Source organism: Orbicella faveolata, unplaced genomic scaffold (genome assembly GCF_042242905.1).
Source record: "Orbicella faveolata isolate gen_17 unplaced genomic scaffold, um_ofav_v1 contig_25, whole genome shotgun sequence".
Classification (NCBI taxonomy): domain Eukaryota; kingdom Metazoa; phylum Cnidaria; class Anthozoa; order Scleractinia; family Merulinidae; genus Orbicella; species Orbicella faveolata.
The window spans coordinates 24,143,960-24,159,190 of record NW_028301553.1 but is presented as its reverse complement, the minus strand read 5'-3'; the positions used below and the strand labels follow the sequence as shown (position 1 = coordinate 24,159,190).

The window sequence follows — 15,231 nt, the reverse complement described above, 5'->3', positions numbered from 1 at the left end:
GTTAATGAGGAAAAATGTAAACAATGACGTCACCAATAATTGCTTTATGCGATCCGTCTATAGATTATCCCAGGTGTAGAATTTAATAAAGTTATTACATTGCAAAACAACCCTGAGACAAAGAGTTATTCATTAATATAATAACGAGAAATGGCGCCCATCAGCTTCTGGTGCAGCTTATTCTAAAGCCAGGTCTCCCCGGATTTCCAAACAAACAAATCATATCCGAAACGAAACCAATTTCTTTTGAAAATAGCTCCTTGTTTCAACTAAGATTAGGCAAGGGCTCCAGATGGCGAAAAAATAATGCCATATTTGGTCACATGAGTCAAATGCTCTATCATCAGTGTTGCTGGTAGAAGTTAGTATAAATCGTTGTTGCGAATGTAATAAATGTAACCTGATATTATTATTTAAATAGATCCAAATCAATTTTCCTAGTAGTCCAAATGTGGCCATATCATATCTGTGACACTGCCATAAAGGGAGGGTTTGAAACCACGAAAATGAAACTGCTTGATTCAGCTTCAGCTGTTCTTAATTTGCATATTTGTTCGATATCCGGGAAGATCTCTAGCTATAGCTTTCGCTACAAACAACCTACGTGATACATAAAAAAGATGTCTCCCACCTTGTTCACGATCTTTGCTTGGATTTTGACAATAACAACGTTGTTTGGCAACTGCTTCATAATAATCATCATCGTCTCAAGAAAACCTCTGAGCTCAAGTAAGCTCAACTGGTTCATCATATCTCTTGCTGTCGCTGATTTCCTTGTGGGGTTAAGTTTGTATCCGCATCTGTTTTTCTGCGAGCGTTGGTTTTCCCGTCATACCAACCTCATGAAATCATTTCGTTGGATCTTCATTTACTCATCAGTTTGTAATCTGTGTGCAATGACAGTCGACCGTTATCTCGAGATAACGTCGCTCATTTATCACAGAACCAAGGTGTCTGAGAGGGTTGTGGTGGTATGGATAACACTCTCTTGGCTTGTTGTGGTTGTTTTGCGGAGTGTTGTTTTCATTCCTCTCTACTACGTTCATAACCGAAAAACATTAGAGTTTGTTCTGCCCATACTGTTGGTTATCTTTGAAGTACCTCCCTGTCTACTTATTTTTGTTGCTGCTGTTCGGATAAGCATAATTGCTAGAAGACAAAAATTACAGCACCGGAACAAATCGAAAGAAAGATTCAATACAAAGGTCAAAAATAAGCGCAGTTCTACGGGTTTAAAAATGATACTTTTAGTTGCCTTCTTCTTTATTGTCTGTTATTTACTGGAAGTTTATTATTCAATGTGTAAAAATGTTTTGAAATTATGCAAAGACACGGAAATATTCCAGATGATTCGTCGGCTCTTCCTGATTGCTAACTCCGCCGTAAATCCGTTTGCATACGCCTACTTTAAAAGAGACATCAAAGAGGAAGTAAAAAGAAGAATAAACGTGTTCTGCAGAAAACGGAACTTGGAACTGAACGCGCAACCAGACACGGAACCCGACGTTTCAATCTGTTAATCTAGACTAGTCTTTAGGTAAACGGCTTTAACTCTGAATTGTTAAAAGATGATGATGCACATATTGTTTGGTAGTGAAAATATCGACAAATTTGTTTTCATACAAAACGGTTATTTTTCACAGCGAAATTAAAAGTACGTATATGGCAAACAGTAAGGAAACTTGATGTTTTGATGTTTATACAGCTACGAAATATGTACAGTGTAATCAGTTAAAAATGTTTTAAATCATATGCATCTTATATTCGTTTAAAAAATTGGTACATCCTGCTCTCTGTGGATTTAAGATTCTTGATATCGAAGAAATCTGTAACCCCTTTTTATGATTTTTTTTTATGAAGCGGAAAAAATCTGCTTGGAAAAGACTGTTTGAGTGCACTGATTTTAATCGGGTTACAATCGAAGCAATTGCTTACCGAGTCATTTTTTTTTTAATTATTAAACACCATAGGGGGCTGGACTGTGTATAGAAACTCAGACTGGTGCTTCATTTTGTTATATGTTCACATTTACATACTTTTTTGGGACTCTCCATTTTGACTTTTCAGGAACATAAATAACAAATATTATTTCTTGTTAGGTTGCATGCATTACAAGGAGTCAGTGAATGTAAAGATTTTATAAGCCATCAGTAGAGATTAGGCTCAATCGATGAATTGAAGAATTTGATCGAGTTCTTCCAGCCGATATAATGGTTTTGCAATGGTCTCGAGTGAGATGGCCATGGAATATCGCACGAGAGAAGCTATTTACCAGTACAGTGAAACCTGTATTAAGCGGACTTCAATGGTGTCCATTTAATACAGGGTGTCCGCCAAAGCAGGTTCTAATATGCTGTGCAATAACAACTACTTAATGACCGAGAGTGAGGTCGTTACGGGAAAATCTCAAACTGAGGCCTTGCCGTATTGACCGAGCGATAGCGAGGTCAATACAGTTGGCCGAGGTTTGAGATTTTCCGGTAAGGACCGAACGGTCGAAGTTATTGAATTGTTTATTATATGGCTCATGAATTAAAGCAAAGAAAAAAAATTCGAGCGGAAGTCGGCAATCTACATTAGGCGATGCGCGCGTCTACCGATTCATTCATCGTCTCGAACCCAGACCAAAACTACAGAGTCACTGAGCTTTACCACTGTATTACGTTTTCCGTAAAAACACTTTACGGGAAAAATGATTGTCACAGCCTCAAAAAGGTATTTTAGTATCGTGGTGCCACAACTTGATGGGGGAGTTTTTTCGACTTTTGTGGCGAAACGTCAACCCATGTAGAAAAGACATAAAGTGCTCCAAAATAGTCCAAACCCACTGTCTTTCAGCGAAAGAAAATACTAATGCTTCAGAATGCACTGCTCAGAATAACTCGATCTTCGCATTCGCTTTCGACAACATATCTTCGTCTTCTTCATTCTGGGATTTATGAATGAACTTTTCAAGCCTTGTGAACGTCTAAAACGTCCTGCAGTTATGAGAAACACTGCTACCGACAGAAACCACCCGCTTGTTTACATCTGCTGATCCTGGAAGCTGATTTACACTTGCTTGTGTTAGGGCGATCTAGGGAAACTATTTGATGAGAACTGTGACGGAGTTCAATATTTCGGTAATTGTTATGACTAAGATGGTGACTTATAAGTTTCTTCGTGGTGTTCTGCTCAGGATGCATGACAGATCTGCCGATGCTGTTTTTCACTTAGCGATTTTAGCTTTACTTAAGACTCGGCACACTTTGATTGTTTTTCACAAGCGCCCGCCAAGGTTACCGGCTGGTAAGTCAAAAACGACTTCCATATAAATTTTATTAAGGGAAAATCTCTAGACTTTTAGCTACTCGGATTAAACTTACTTTCTCTTTCAATCGGCTTTCATTGTTTCGATGCGCTGAAATTTTCAGAGCCGGGCGCTTCCTAATTTGCATAATCCGTGATCGGCCCGTGGGCATTACGGCTGCATAATGACCGCTCAGATCTCGCTCTTAGCCAATCAGAGCGTTCGTTATATCGGCCACAAGCCAAAGCCATATAATAACAAGATATAATGAAGTGACAACATTTGTCCTAGCTTGTGACAAATGTAATTTGGTTGCAGAACTCATTTAAAGGCGAGAATTGAGTGGTTTCTTTCTCCTCCTAAACAGCTTCGAAAGTTCGTGTCTGCAAATAAGCTTCAATGGAAACGAACTCAAAGAAAACAGTTCAGTAAGTCGTTCTCAATTCATTTTTCCTGCTTAATGAAAGCAAAACCAGAAATTTAATTAAATAATTTACCCAAGTTTGTTTGAGGAATAGTTTGTCGAAGCTAGATATCATTATGATTTTTCAAATCAAACATGGAGTGGACGGAGGAACATAACAACTACTTGCGTCAAGAACTTTTAGTGCTTGAACCCTATAAGTACAAAGAAGGAAGCATTTCTAGAGGCCAAATCTGGGGGGGAAAAAATTGCAAACAATCTGAACGGCCTTAAGCTTGCCCGGTTCAAAGTCAGTAAGCTTGCCATTAGAGCAAGATATACACTGCTGAGCGAGAAATTTGAAGCAAAGATGAAAGAAGAGAAGGCAAGTGGAATCGAATGTGATTTAAGTGAGGTGGAAAAGGCTCTGGAAGAAATAGCTGAAAAAGCTTCAGCTGAAGACACCGTGGAAAACGATAAGAAGAAAGTTGACAACCCAAAAGTAGTGGAAATGAGAGACAGAGCTCTAGAAAGCTTGGGCAGAACACAGAAAAGGCAGCGGAATGAAGAGGAGGAGATTCTGAAACCAAAGCAAAGAAGTCGCAGAAGTGGAGGTGAAACAATTGCATATTCGCGCGAAAAAAATGATCTTGTTTAGAGGTGGAAAGAGGAAGAATTGGAGCTGCAAAAGCGACGAGTTGAATTTGAGGGTAAACGGGAAGATCAATCCAGAAAACAACATCAGGATATGATGAAAATCTTGCTAGAACAAACTAAGCAGCACCAAGAGCAGATGGAAAGTTTTCAGCTGATGTTCCCTCAATGCAACAACAGCAGTCTCCAATAATTATATGAAGCTTCTAGAAAATTAACTAGGCTTGATTTGCACGGTCTGCTCATAGCATCTTTGATTTTGTTGTGAATACTTGCTTTAGCATTTGAGTGGTTTATATTTATATTTGACATTGTTGTTTATTTTTAAAAACAAACTGTTCGACACATGTTGCAGATATTTTGATCACTTTATTAGTAACTCACTCTGCTTAACCACACTTCAACTTTATCAAGTTGTCAAAATTTTGTTTCTACATAATTAAAAACAAAAATTTTGAAAATGTTAAGGTTTTCGGATGAATGGATGTAAATGTTCAAGAAAAATAATCTCCATGGTTGGAGGGTCAAGGAGCGCTGAAACGTGATAAAAGGCACACGTAACCCCAACGCACAACTCCGCGGGATGTACACTCCGTCTTTAACGGACCTGGCGAGGCCTAGTTGTTCGTCAGGAGGCCGGAAAAATTTCGGGGTGTTTCAATTTTCGATTAGCTTGTCCAAATATGTTTGTTTGTTGTTGTTATTGCTGGAGTGACATAAATACCACTATTATTGAAAAACACTGGTAATAATGATAACCATTGACGTCTTACACGGGGAAGACGGGTTAGAATTCAAAAAGGGTCAATACGTAAGAGTCTTTCTTCATTCATAGATTGCTAGTTTCGATTATTCTCTAACAATTTAACTATGCCACAGAATATAACGACACGCACAGCAGCGCAACTTTAAGCCATCAGATCTTCCACATTTTCGTAGAGTTTCTTGTCATATTCTTGCATGTTAATTAGTCTCTGTTAAAAAAAAAAAAAATAGCCAAGTGAGACAATTTTTTTTTTAAGCAAGAGTAGCACAACCACCGAGGGGAAAGTGTGTTGAGCAATTCAACATAAATGCGCCGATTTCTCATAATGTGCGTGTTCCCATTTATATAGTTGTCAGAAATTGCGATAGACGGACCGACAGCCAGCCAGCCAGCCAGACATACACCCAGACAAAAAGACAGACAGACAGACAGAAAGACAGATGAATGGTTGGTGAAGGGTACGGACGGAAGGTGGAATGGACAAACAGACAGACCGATCTATATACCGACATTAATTTTATCAACTGTTTAACTATCGTTAAACATATTCTACGTTAGGAACATTTTATCGAGAATGTTCTTATACTGCGATTTTTTTGTTCTACACTGAACACATCTGGTCTCCAGGTGCTGAAATTTCAGTCCGAGGAGGGAGGCTTGGTTGAGACACTGGGCTGAATTCGCAACCCAGATAGAAAGGCTAAAGAGCCCATGTAATCGGAATGGAATTTCAAAAGTAAATTTGATTCAACAATAAGTAATGTATGAGTCTTTCTCATTATGACATTCACCCATGAAGTAATTTGACATATATTTTAGCCCAGGTTGAAATTTCATCATTCACTCGCCACAAAATTCCCCCCCCCCCCTTCGCCCAAAAGCTCCCCACCCTACCTTAGCCAAGCTGATTTGTTCCTATAATCACCCTCTGAGACAATAATAATATCTTAGACCATAATTAAACTCAGAATGATAAAAATTTCTCAATTTAATTACCTACATTCACGAGTAGTTATTTCCATTAGAATACGGAGTTTTAAAACTTTTTTACCTGGTGCTGATTTTCCAATTCCTTTAAATTGTCTCGAAGATTCTCAAACGTTGGGCGATCATCAGGATCTTCTCTCCAACAGTCTTGCATGATCTTGTACCTGCAAATATAAAAGAGAGCCGGTCTTGAGATCTCGTATATGATGATTATGATAAACTAAAAAAGAAGACATGCAAAGTTCAAAATAACTTTAACCAGTCAGCAATCAAAGCTTTGATGAAACCTCTTCAATTATTAGGTAAATACAAGTGTATCACGGTTAAATATAAAGATAACAATGTCACAACTTCTTACAGGTCTTCATCCACATGGCTTGGTTTGGGCATCCTGTAGCCACGATTTAGGATATTTGCCATTTTTCGGGGCTCTATTCGCGGATAGGGAGAGCCACCTGGATAGAGACATACAACATCAAGCTAGTGTCAGGTTACTATGTAATTCCTCATGCTATATGATTCTCGCATACTTTAAAACATTATTGAGTTACCCAGGTCGAATACAATTTAAAATAGGAATAAACGTAACAATCTGTTTATTAGAAAATCTGTGCCCCACTACGACACTCAGCCATACCTATCGTAAAGATCTCGTAAAGTACAATTCCAAAACTCCACCTGTGTTATAAATACAAAAAAACATAAGAAGTTTTAGACATTTAAAGCATAAGACTGCCATTCCCTATTCGTCTAGTTCTATAATTTCTAACTGAAACAAAACTACAGAGTTGCAATCCATATTTTTACACTGAGTTCATTGTTTTTCCGTTTTTACTTACACATCACTTTTTGTAGTGTATCGTCCAAACAAGAGTGCCTCGTAAGCAGTCCATTTAACTGGGAGTCTGCTCTTCAAAGTCATAAAAATAGAAAGAAAAAACTTGTAAATACAGAAATAAGAGTTGAAGACGCAAAGCTTCTCAGAAATTCATATGCACAAAGGCTGTATGTAGCAGGAACCTTTGTTTTCGTTTCATAGATGTTTTCCTGGTTCACGTCTCTGGCCATTCCGAAGTCGGTTACTTTGCACATCTCCTGTTCCCCAACCAAGACGTTTCGAGCAGCAAGGTCGCGGTGAATGATCTAACAAAGACAATAATTGTATTTGCCATCATTGAATAAACAAACACTAGAAGTCCTAAAACTACTTCATTGTTTTAGGTAGTCCCGTTGCGAAGAACCAAGCTTGTCCTTTCCGTCGCTCCCTTCGCACTCGGGTTTTACTGAGCCTAATGGAAATTTTTCTCGTTCCGAGCTAGCGTTTTTGAGTCTAGATAACTTCATACAATTAAATACATCTCGCCAGGTTCTCCTGTTTTCCTCCTTAAAATAAATAAATACTTCTACATGCGACCCTACAAACAGTGAAAGTGCCACTGCTACCTTCTATTTCAAAATAACTCACATTTCTTGAAGACAAATAACGCATTCCGTCAGCTACTTGCCAAGAAAACTTGATTAACTGCTGTGACGTCAGACTTGTTTGCGGCTTGACGTCCGGGTCTTTGAAATACGTGTCATTCAATCCACGGCTCTTTCTTAGGTAACCACGGAGATCACCATACGGGACATATTCGATAACGACAAGCAAGGGATCTACGACGCCAAAAAGGCCAAATTGTGAATACACTGAGGCTAATTTCATTCATAGTTGAAATGCAGAATAATTAAAACAAAAAACAAAAAAAAAACGGAGTTATATCATTTTTGAGTCCTCCGATAATATTGATGCACACAAAAGCTAACTTCCGAGCCAGACGTTCTTAGCAACTAAAAAATAGACCTGGGATCCCGTGGAGATGTAAAACTTTTAGTCCTACATCTCCACGGGATATCCAGTGGCTTACAACATTCCAGTGTAATCATATCCCTGTTGGTGATCGTTTATGTTCCACAAAACGCGTCAAGTTTTGCACGAATGTGTCATAGTCCTAAAGTGTGAAATTATATTTACTGTAACACAATTCCATCGCGTCAGAAAGATACAAAACATTTTAATAGTCGGCGATTCGGGAAATCGTACGACTGACGTGAAGAATTTGGATTAAAAGAAAAAATAACGTTGAAACAATGTGTTTTCTAGGTTGGAGCGCAACCGCCAGTTTAAAACTTAGACGCTTTGATACATTTCTTACTCTTGTAAAGCTACGGAGCACGTATAGATGAAACGTTTTCAATAATCTCGGTTATCACTGCTATTCAGTAAGAGAAGTGACTATGCCCGACAGCCCAGAAATGCCCAAGAGTCAGAAATGTTCTCAGATTTTCTATGGAAAGCCTGATTCAAACCTCTTTATGGTATTCTATGTATAAATGTTTGTTGCTTAGCGATTCCAAAAGTAATCTGAATTTTCTAGCAGTCGAATTCGAAGATCATGTGCACCGACACTTTGAAAATCAGTTAATGTTATGGGCAGTCAGGAAATTATCTCAAAAATTATGACAAAGTTCTCAAGAGCGATAGAAGTCTCGAGTACATAATTTAATTGTTTACGAGAAACGCTAAGCGATTCTGGAAACAGCACGATGGAAAAATCACCATCATGATTTTGTTACATATCCCGAAGCACTCAGCAACTGTATTGCAAGGACTTCAGCCTGGATGAACCAGGAAAGGATATGTACCATGCATGTTCCTATAATGTCACGCACAACGGAAAAAATAACTATCAAGATTTTGTTACATATCCCGAAGCACTCAGCAACTGTGTTGCATGGACTTCAGCCTGGATGAACCAGAAAGGATATGTAACATGTTCCTATAATGTCACACACAATGTAAAAACTAGCAGTAATCAGAGATTATGAGAGTGCGTTCGACGCTTTCACTTTAATATATGATTATACATCGTAAATAAATGATTTCACTAGCTGACTTTCAACCTTTGTCCATTGCTAAAATCAACATTTTTCAGCAGCAGCCGAGGTTTTACAGTCAGATATGCATAGTGTCAAAGTCCATGCTAGTGAAGAGGTCACGATTTGTTGATACGTTGCGTGACGCTGCCAGTTTCTGTAGTCTCTCAAGTTTCATAGAATATTTAAATTACGTACATTATTCTAAGCTAGCATTTTCAGTCGCGTGCTCGTTTCGCGACTAATTCGAGTGTTTCCCCTGATGAATAAAGTAGTCTTATGGATCTTACCTTCAGAGTACTTTTCCACCGATTCCAAACAATAAAATTTCGATCGGATAAAGACTGAGCTATCTGTCGCGACTGGAACTAATCAACAAATGCAATCCAAATGTAGCTGTTCCCACGGTTATCATCCCCAAGCCAAATCGTGTTAATAAACAAGGACAATTTTCTCAGATTGCGATAAATGCTGCCGTTGAAGCGTTTAAATTCGCCAAAATCTAACGCTGAGAGCACATAATAGCGAGGCGTACGGCGACTGAATGGAAAGAAGTCAAAAAAAGATCCATCGGAAAGACGAGCTCACATGGCCTGCTAACATACTCACATGTTCGCCACATGTCTTATCACATGTCTTAGCATTAAACGGTACCAGTTTACTGGCCGTGACATGCCCCTGCAACAATCAAGCGGGGTGGCCATTTTGGTGTCCTTACAGGAATGTGTTTTTTTTTCAGCTTAGAACCGTGCACAGGGAGACCAACTCTGAAAAGCCACAGGTCAAAATTAGGTTTGCGTTCCACTTCGTCGAACGCAATAATTATGACGATTTTGTTACATATCCCGAAGCACTCAACAACTGTATTGCATGGACTTCAGCCTGGATGAACCAGAAAGGATATGTAACATGTTCCTATAATGTTACGCATTGCTGAAAAATTATGTGGCTTTTGTAAAATATATGGTGATTTTTGTCTTTTAGAAAACTAGTGTACCAGGGACCTCAGTCTAGGGTCTAACCCACGAATAAAAATAGTGATTTAACATTTTAGTGGCTATCTAGTCCCCATACAATCTAAAAGCATGACAATACGGATAAGTTGTGATATAAATAAAGGATTAATCGGATGACTTAACTTAGTGCGTTCGGCTTGTTGAGTCTTGAAGCTGTTATCTTGATTTGATGCTCTAGGAGGTTAGTCACGGGCAGCGCTAGCTGAAGACACTTTGTCGGTTCTCTCCGTCGTTTTGGGTGAATGAATTCATGTATAAATCAATCGTGGTTGTCGGTTTCGTTTGGCTTTCAACAACTGTTTCATGGTTTAAGCGACAACCAATCCAAATGAACAGGCAGGGCCGATTCTTTGTTGCCTTTCCCGTGAAAAGAAAACCCGCGCATCTAACTCCTCGAGGCAAATTCGATTGGAAACTGGCTCAATTTCGCACAAATGCGTCAGCAGAAATACCATATCTTCTAACTCAGAGACAAATCTCGTTTTGTCTCCGTTTTCAACGACCGATGACGGGTTTATTCGAAGTCGAAGTCTTTAGTATATATGACCGCGCAATATTCCCGCGTTGTGAAAATTTATTATAAAACATCAATTGTGTGGCCAGATCATATCTGAAAATGGCCAGATTACTTTTGTACACAATTAATGTCTCTCATTGAAAGCAATTATCGCAAAACCACAATAGAACCGCAAAATTCTTGCGACGACAGCAACATAACACATAAATGACGTCACCCCATAGCAACCAGACCTGGCGAATATTTGAGCTTCCGGTTAGCTCTGGCTCCTGATGAGAAAAACAATGTTGAGCCTACAACGATTTGTAATTATTTCAGCTATTTTAATTTAAAATGGAGAACATTAATGCGTCACTTTTCAGGCAAATATTAGGTATCAACTCAAATCTAGTAATCCACCATGAATAGGTCAAAAATGGTGGCGAAGGGCTGATATATCAACTCTGGGATCAAAAGCTTGAAGCGAATAAAAATAAATATTAATAACAATCACTTAGCCAGCTTAGTCTGGATTTCAATACACAGACCATTTTTTGTCTACAGCACCTTCGAATTCCATGCAGGTCTTCCATGTACACTGTCAGTGCATTAGACTATTTTTGATGATGAAAAATCTTTGTGGTTTTAGGGACCGTTCATTTTTTGTAAGGTAGGGGGGGCTGGTGGGATTTGGGGGGCCCATGCGAAAAAAAATGGCTTTCGAGGGGGGGCCATCCCAATAAAATAAGGGAAAAAGGGGGGGTCAGGTGAAATATTTTAGTAAAACTTTAAAATGGCATAATGTCTGAATATCAAAAAAATTGCTATAGAATAAACATAGAAGGCAGGATACAAATTTATTACAAACTTTCCTTCTGCTTTAAAAAAACGTTTGGCGACAAAAAGCATTTGTAGATACTGAAACAAAGTATTTAACACTGTTATTTTGGAATGCAACTTTCACTGGCACTCATCTTCATCTTCGCTGTCGTCGAGTTCTTCGTCGCCGCTTGTGCTGCTATGGGAGTCTCTTTTACCAATGCTGCAAGAAGCAGCAATGCTTTCCGTCAGAGTGTACTCTTCAGGGTACATAAAGGTGTAAACATAATCTCTGACTTCTTGCTCAGGGTTGGTGGTGATTCTGCTTCTTGCAGCATTGGTGAAATAATTCCCTTTCAAGAGCTGTGCGAAGTATGGCCCATCTCTTCTAAATAACGACGTGGCAACATCCTCAACTTTAATACACTCTTCCGGGACGGCTGCCCTAGGAGGGTACGCAAGGCATTGTGGAAGATCATTTCCTAGCGCGTTTCCAACACAGATTCCATAAACTCGTTGGACGTTGTTTTCAGTCCACTTCCTCTTTTTTTTTTCATTTGACTTTCTGCGGTTTTCTTTTTTCCTTCTCCTTTTGTTGATGTGCTGTTTGAGTATGCCCTTGAATATGCTGTTATAATTGCTCTTCTTATTTTCTAGTGCTTCCATGTCCTGCGTGACCTTCGTCAACATAGCTTCTATACATTTGATAGGTTTTACATTAAAACTGTGGGCAAATTCTTCGCCCTGCTTTAAAGCAAGCCCATTGGACTGAAAGAGTGTGGAATCGTATTCCTTTACATCTTTCAATATGACATTCAACTTTTCCACCATTGCTCTGTGCTCTTTGATGGAGAAGTTCAGTTTTCTTCCATCACTGGGCTTCAACTGGTACCCTGGCATGGAAAACTCACTCGTCCTTTCTGAACAGCCATCCACACTTAGAGAGATTGCTTCTTTTTCTTAAACCAGTTCCTGACCATTCCTGCCTACCGGAATGCCACTACCTCTCCTACCAGAAGACCCCAAAAGAAGGGCGTGATCCAGAGACTGAGAGCCAAGGGTCCAAGCGAAGAAAGAGCATGGAAGTGGCAGGCTGGTTTTATCTCACCCAGAGAGCGTTGCTCTATTTGCAGATAAGTTTATTGTCAAATCAAAGTTTGTGGTGGATTATCTTCTGCATCTTGAAGTGCTGGAATTTAAAAGGAAAAAGAGAGTAGAAGAAAAGGCAAAGTTAAGTAGGGACGCAAAAGATAAATCATATGAGGATTATCCTTGGACTGAGTTGTGCGACGTTCTAACCAAGCTTCAAACGCTACGTGTTCCAGAACTAAACAAGTACTTGAACCACCTCGGGCTGAAGCAGCATTTGAAAAGCAGCAAGAGTGAGAATGTAAAGGCAATTGTAAGACATTCATGCTTGCAGCAGAAGAGTCCTCTCAGAGCTGGCCAACCAACACTGAGAAATGCCAGGACATTGACACAAAATGACAACAGGGCAAGTGCTGACAGCAGTGAAACGGATGAAAGTGACAATGATGAGTATGACAGTGATGCCATTGACTCTGGGGGAGAAGATGACTCAAGTGACGTCATTCTTGCATTCATCAATTCAGATGAGGAAGATGCCAATGAGAGGCCAAATGCCACACGCTCAGGGCGAGCCATAACTAGGAGATCCGAAATTGACCTCTCTTTCTTTTGATTTGTTTTCTAAACAACAGCTCTCTGTAGTATAGGGATTGTAAATATTGTCTTCATAGTGAGCACAATAACGTGAAGTAAGGGGATAATAGAGAAATATTAAAAAAGTGGAAATCTAAATACTGTTTGTTCAATTTTTTTTTGGGGGGGCATCCCAAAAAATTACCGCTATAAGGGGGGGGGGGGGCATGTGAAAAAATTGGTAAGCTGAGGGGGGGTCATGTGATTTTTAAATGGTGCTTCCTAAATCCCACCAGCCCCCCTCCCTCATAAAAAAATGAACGGTCCCTTATTTACCCATAGTTAATTGAGGGAAATGGTTAGAAAACTTGCCAAAGTTCTTTCTTGTGTGTTTTTGTTTGCTATCTGGGGCTTGACCCTGCACAAAACCTGGCAAAATACAAAAGGTGGTTACATGTGCTCACAAAACTAACCAATAGAAGCATTGCGATTATGTAATTTATGCATAGTCAGTGAGCATGAAACTAAAGATGTGCAGGGTCAAGGGACTACCAACATAAATCTTAGCCTGTTTGTTTGCTTCTTTGATGTTTACTGGCCTTCCTAACCATTTCCCTCTATTAACTATGACTTACCAGATTCAGTGACACATCCCAGCAGTTTGATGACATGGCGATGAGGCCTGAGTTTCTTCATCACTTCAAGTTCTGACAGCAAATCATTTTTTTCTTTCTCCGTAGCGTTATCTAGGACAAATAGGTTTATTCATAATTCAAAATAAGGTAGGAAGCAATGAATAAGTATTTATTATTCTGCAGTGCATTTAGTACCTTTTAACATTTTGATCGCCACTGTAACTGTTCCGTCTCTCCCTCGAAGCTGGGAAGCTTTTCCTTGCGCCACTTGTCCAAAAGCACCCTTACCTATTATCTTTTCAATGATGATATTTTCTCTTGGAACTTCCCACGAACGAGTTCCTGGGTGCAATGGAGCATATTCATTTATTTCTGAATAAGGTGATATTTCTGGGCCTGTTCCTCCTTGGGACTGTACAACTTCAACTAAGGCCATGTATTGGCTTGGAGCATGATGGTTCGTAGTTTTAACGTTTACATTGCTTCCTTCGATTTCCACCGCCTCGTTCTGAGTTTGAAAGGAAAAATCACACTCCGGTTAGTCCTATGGGTTCGGGGAGGGAGTGTGTGTGTGTTAGTTGTTGGGGGGGGGGGGGGGGGAGGGAAGGCGCGGCAAAGGTTCGTAAGCAGAGTTTAAACCTGCACGGTTTACAAAATACCGAAAAGCTCCCCTGGGGAGTGTTATCAAATTTGTATTGTATTGCATTGCATTTCATTGTATTATTACTCAAGGGCGGTGAAGCCGTGAGAGAACTTGTTTCATCACCAGTCCCGTCGCGGCCTCGCCACTCATGTTCCCCGCCAAAACAAAATCCCTCGCGCAATAAATTACAACAAGTGTCAACAAGGCTTTGTAGTGAATTTTGAGTAATCCATCTTAATTACTTAGGGCCTATTGACTGCCACTTTAAGAACTACGTGTCGCACCTAGTGTTAACTTCAAACTTACAAGTTGAGCTCCTCTTTCCCCCAGAGCAGCTTTATCCAATCTAGAACAGAACAACAAATCCAACATCAGATACATCATCTTGATTTTAAAATCGTGAGAGGAAGCAGGTTCTCTGGTTCTCCTCCATCCACAAATTTCAACACTTCTTAATTCCAGTTCCATTTGGAAACAGTGGAAGAAGAGCCACTACCTGGCTGTCTCACTCGGTAAATCCCGTTTTTAATAAGTCGGAGTAGTAACAGCCAGTTACGTGCACGGAAGCAGGCTTCTTTATGAGGGAAACTACTGTAATTACTGTTCTTCTAAAAGCAGTAATGGGGTTTTGGTCTGAATATGCCAGCATATCACAATATATCACTTAACTACGAAATCTGTTCATATTGATTAATTCATATAGCTTCCTTTAGTCTAAGCAGTCAAAGCGAAATTGACTGTGCCTCACCATGTCATAAAAACATTATTTAATGGCCATGTATGCTTTACAGCCTTTGTAACATGCAGGGAATTATAGTTCAGGTAATTCAGGTTATTTTAGAAAGGTAATCTATGTAACCATGCTTCTATTAGAAAATATTACATTAACGACTAGAGGCATATTTTAGGATTTTAGACCTTTCGAAGTACTCCTCGTTTGTTTTC

General features: G+C 39.4%; 2 protein-coding genes and 1 pseudogene across 4 annotated transcripts in view; 2 read left to right on the top strand and 1 right to left on the bottom strand.

Annotated features, from left to right (window-relative positions):
• The first annotated feature begins 354 nt into the window (after positions 1-354).
• Positions 355-1,776, top strand: LOC149109573 (octopamine receptor beta-2R-like; annotated as a pseudogene).
• Positions 1,777-3,862: 2,086 nt separating this feature from the next.
• Positions 3,863-4,602, top strand: LOC149109572 (uncharacterized). The gene has a single exon (XM_089294436.1). The coding sequence runs from the start codon at positions 4,063-4,065 to the stop codon at positions 4,348-4,350; it is 288 nt and encodes a 95-aa protein (XP_089150562.1). The 5' UTR covers positions 3,863-4,062; the 3' UTR covers positions 4,351-4,602.
• Positions 4,603-4,695: 93 nt separating this feature from the next.
• Positions 4,696-15,231, bottom strand: part of LOC110039857 (proto-oncogene tyrosine-protein kinase receptor Ret-like) — a 95,415-nt gene continuing 84,879 nt past the window's right edge. For all 3 annotated transcript variants that reach the window (XM_089294317.1, XM_089294318.1, XM_089294319.1), the window contains 10 exons: positions 14,593-14,632; positions 13,839-14,151; positions 13,644-13,754; positions 7,565-7,755; positions 7,120-7,242; positions 6,939-7,009; positions 6,737-6,777; positions 6,458-6,554; positions 6,164-6,263; positions 4,696-5,320 (listed from right to left, as the gene is read on the bottom strand). In XM_089294317.1, the coding sequence (XP_089150443.1) occupies positions 5,255-5,320; positions 6,164-6,263; positions 6,458-6,554; positions 6,737-6,777; positions 6,939-7,009; positions 7,120-7,242; positions 7,565-7,755; positions 13,644-13,754; positions 13,839-14,151; positions 14,593-14,632 (1,153 nt within the window). In that variant the 3' untranslated portion in view covers positions 4,696-5,254. The remainder of the gene's footprint in view (positions 5,321-6,163; positions 6,264-6,457; positions 6,555-6,736; positions 6,778-6,938; positions 7,010-7,119; positions 7,243-7,564; positions 7,756-13,643; positions 13,755-13,838; positions 14,152-14,592; positions 14,633-15,231) is intronic.

What these genes read in the sequence shown, in the direction of transcription:
- LOC149109572 (XM_089294436.1), top strand. Translation starts at nt 4,063, where the DNA reads ATGAAAGAAGAGAAGGCAAGTGGAATCGAATGTGATTTAAGTGAGGTG.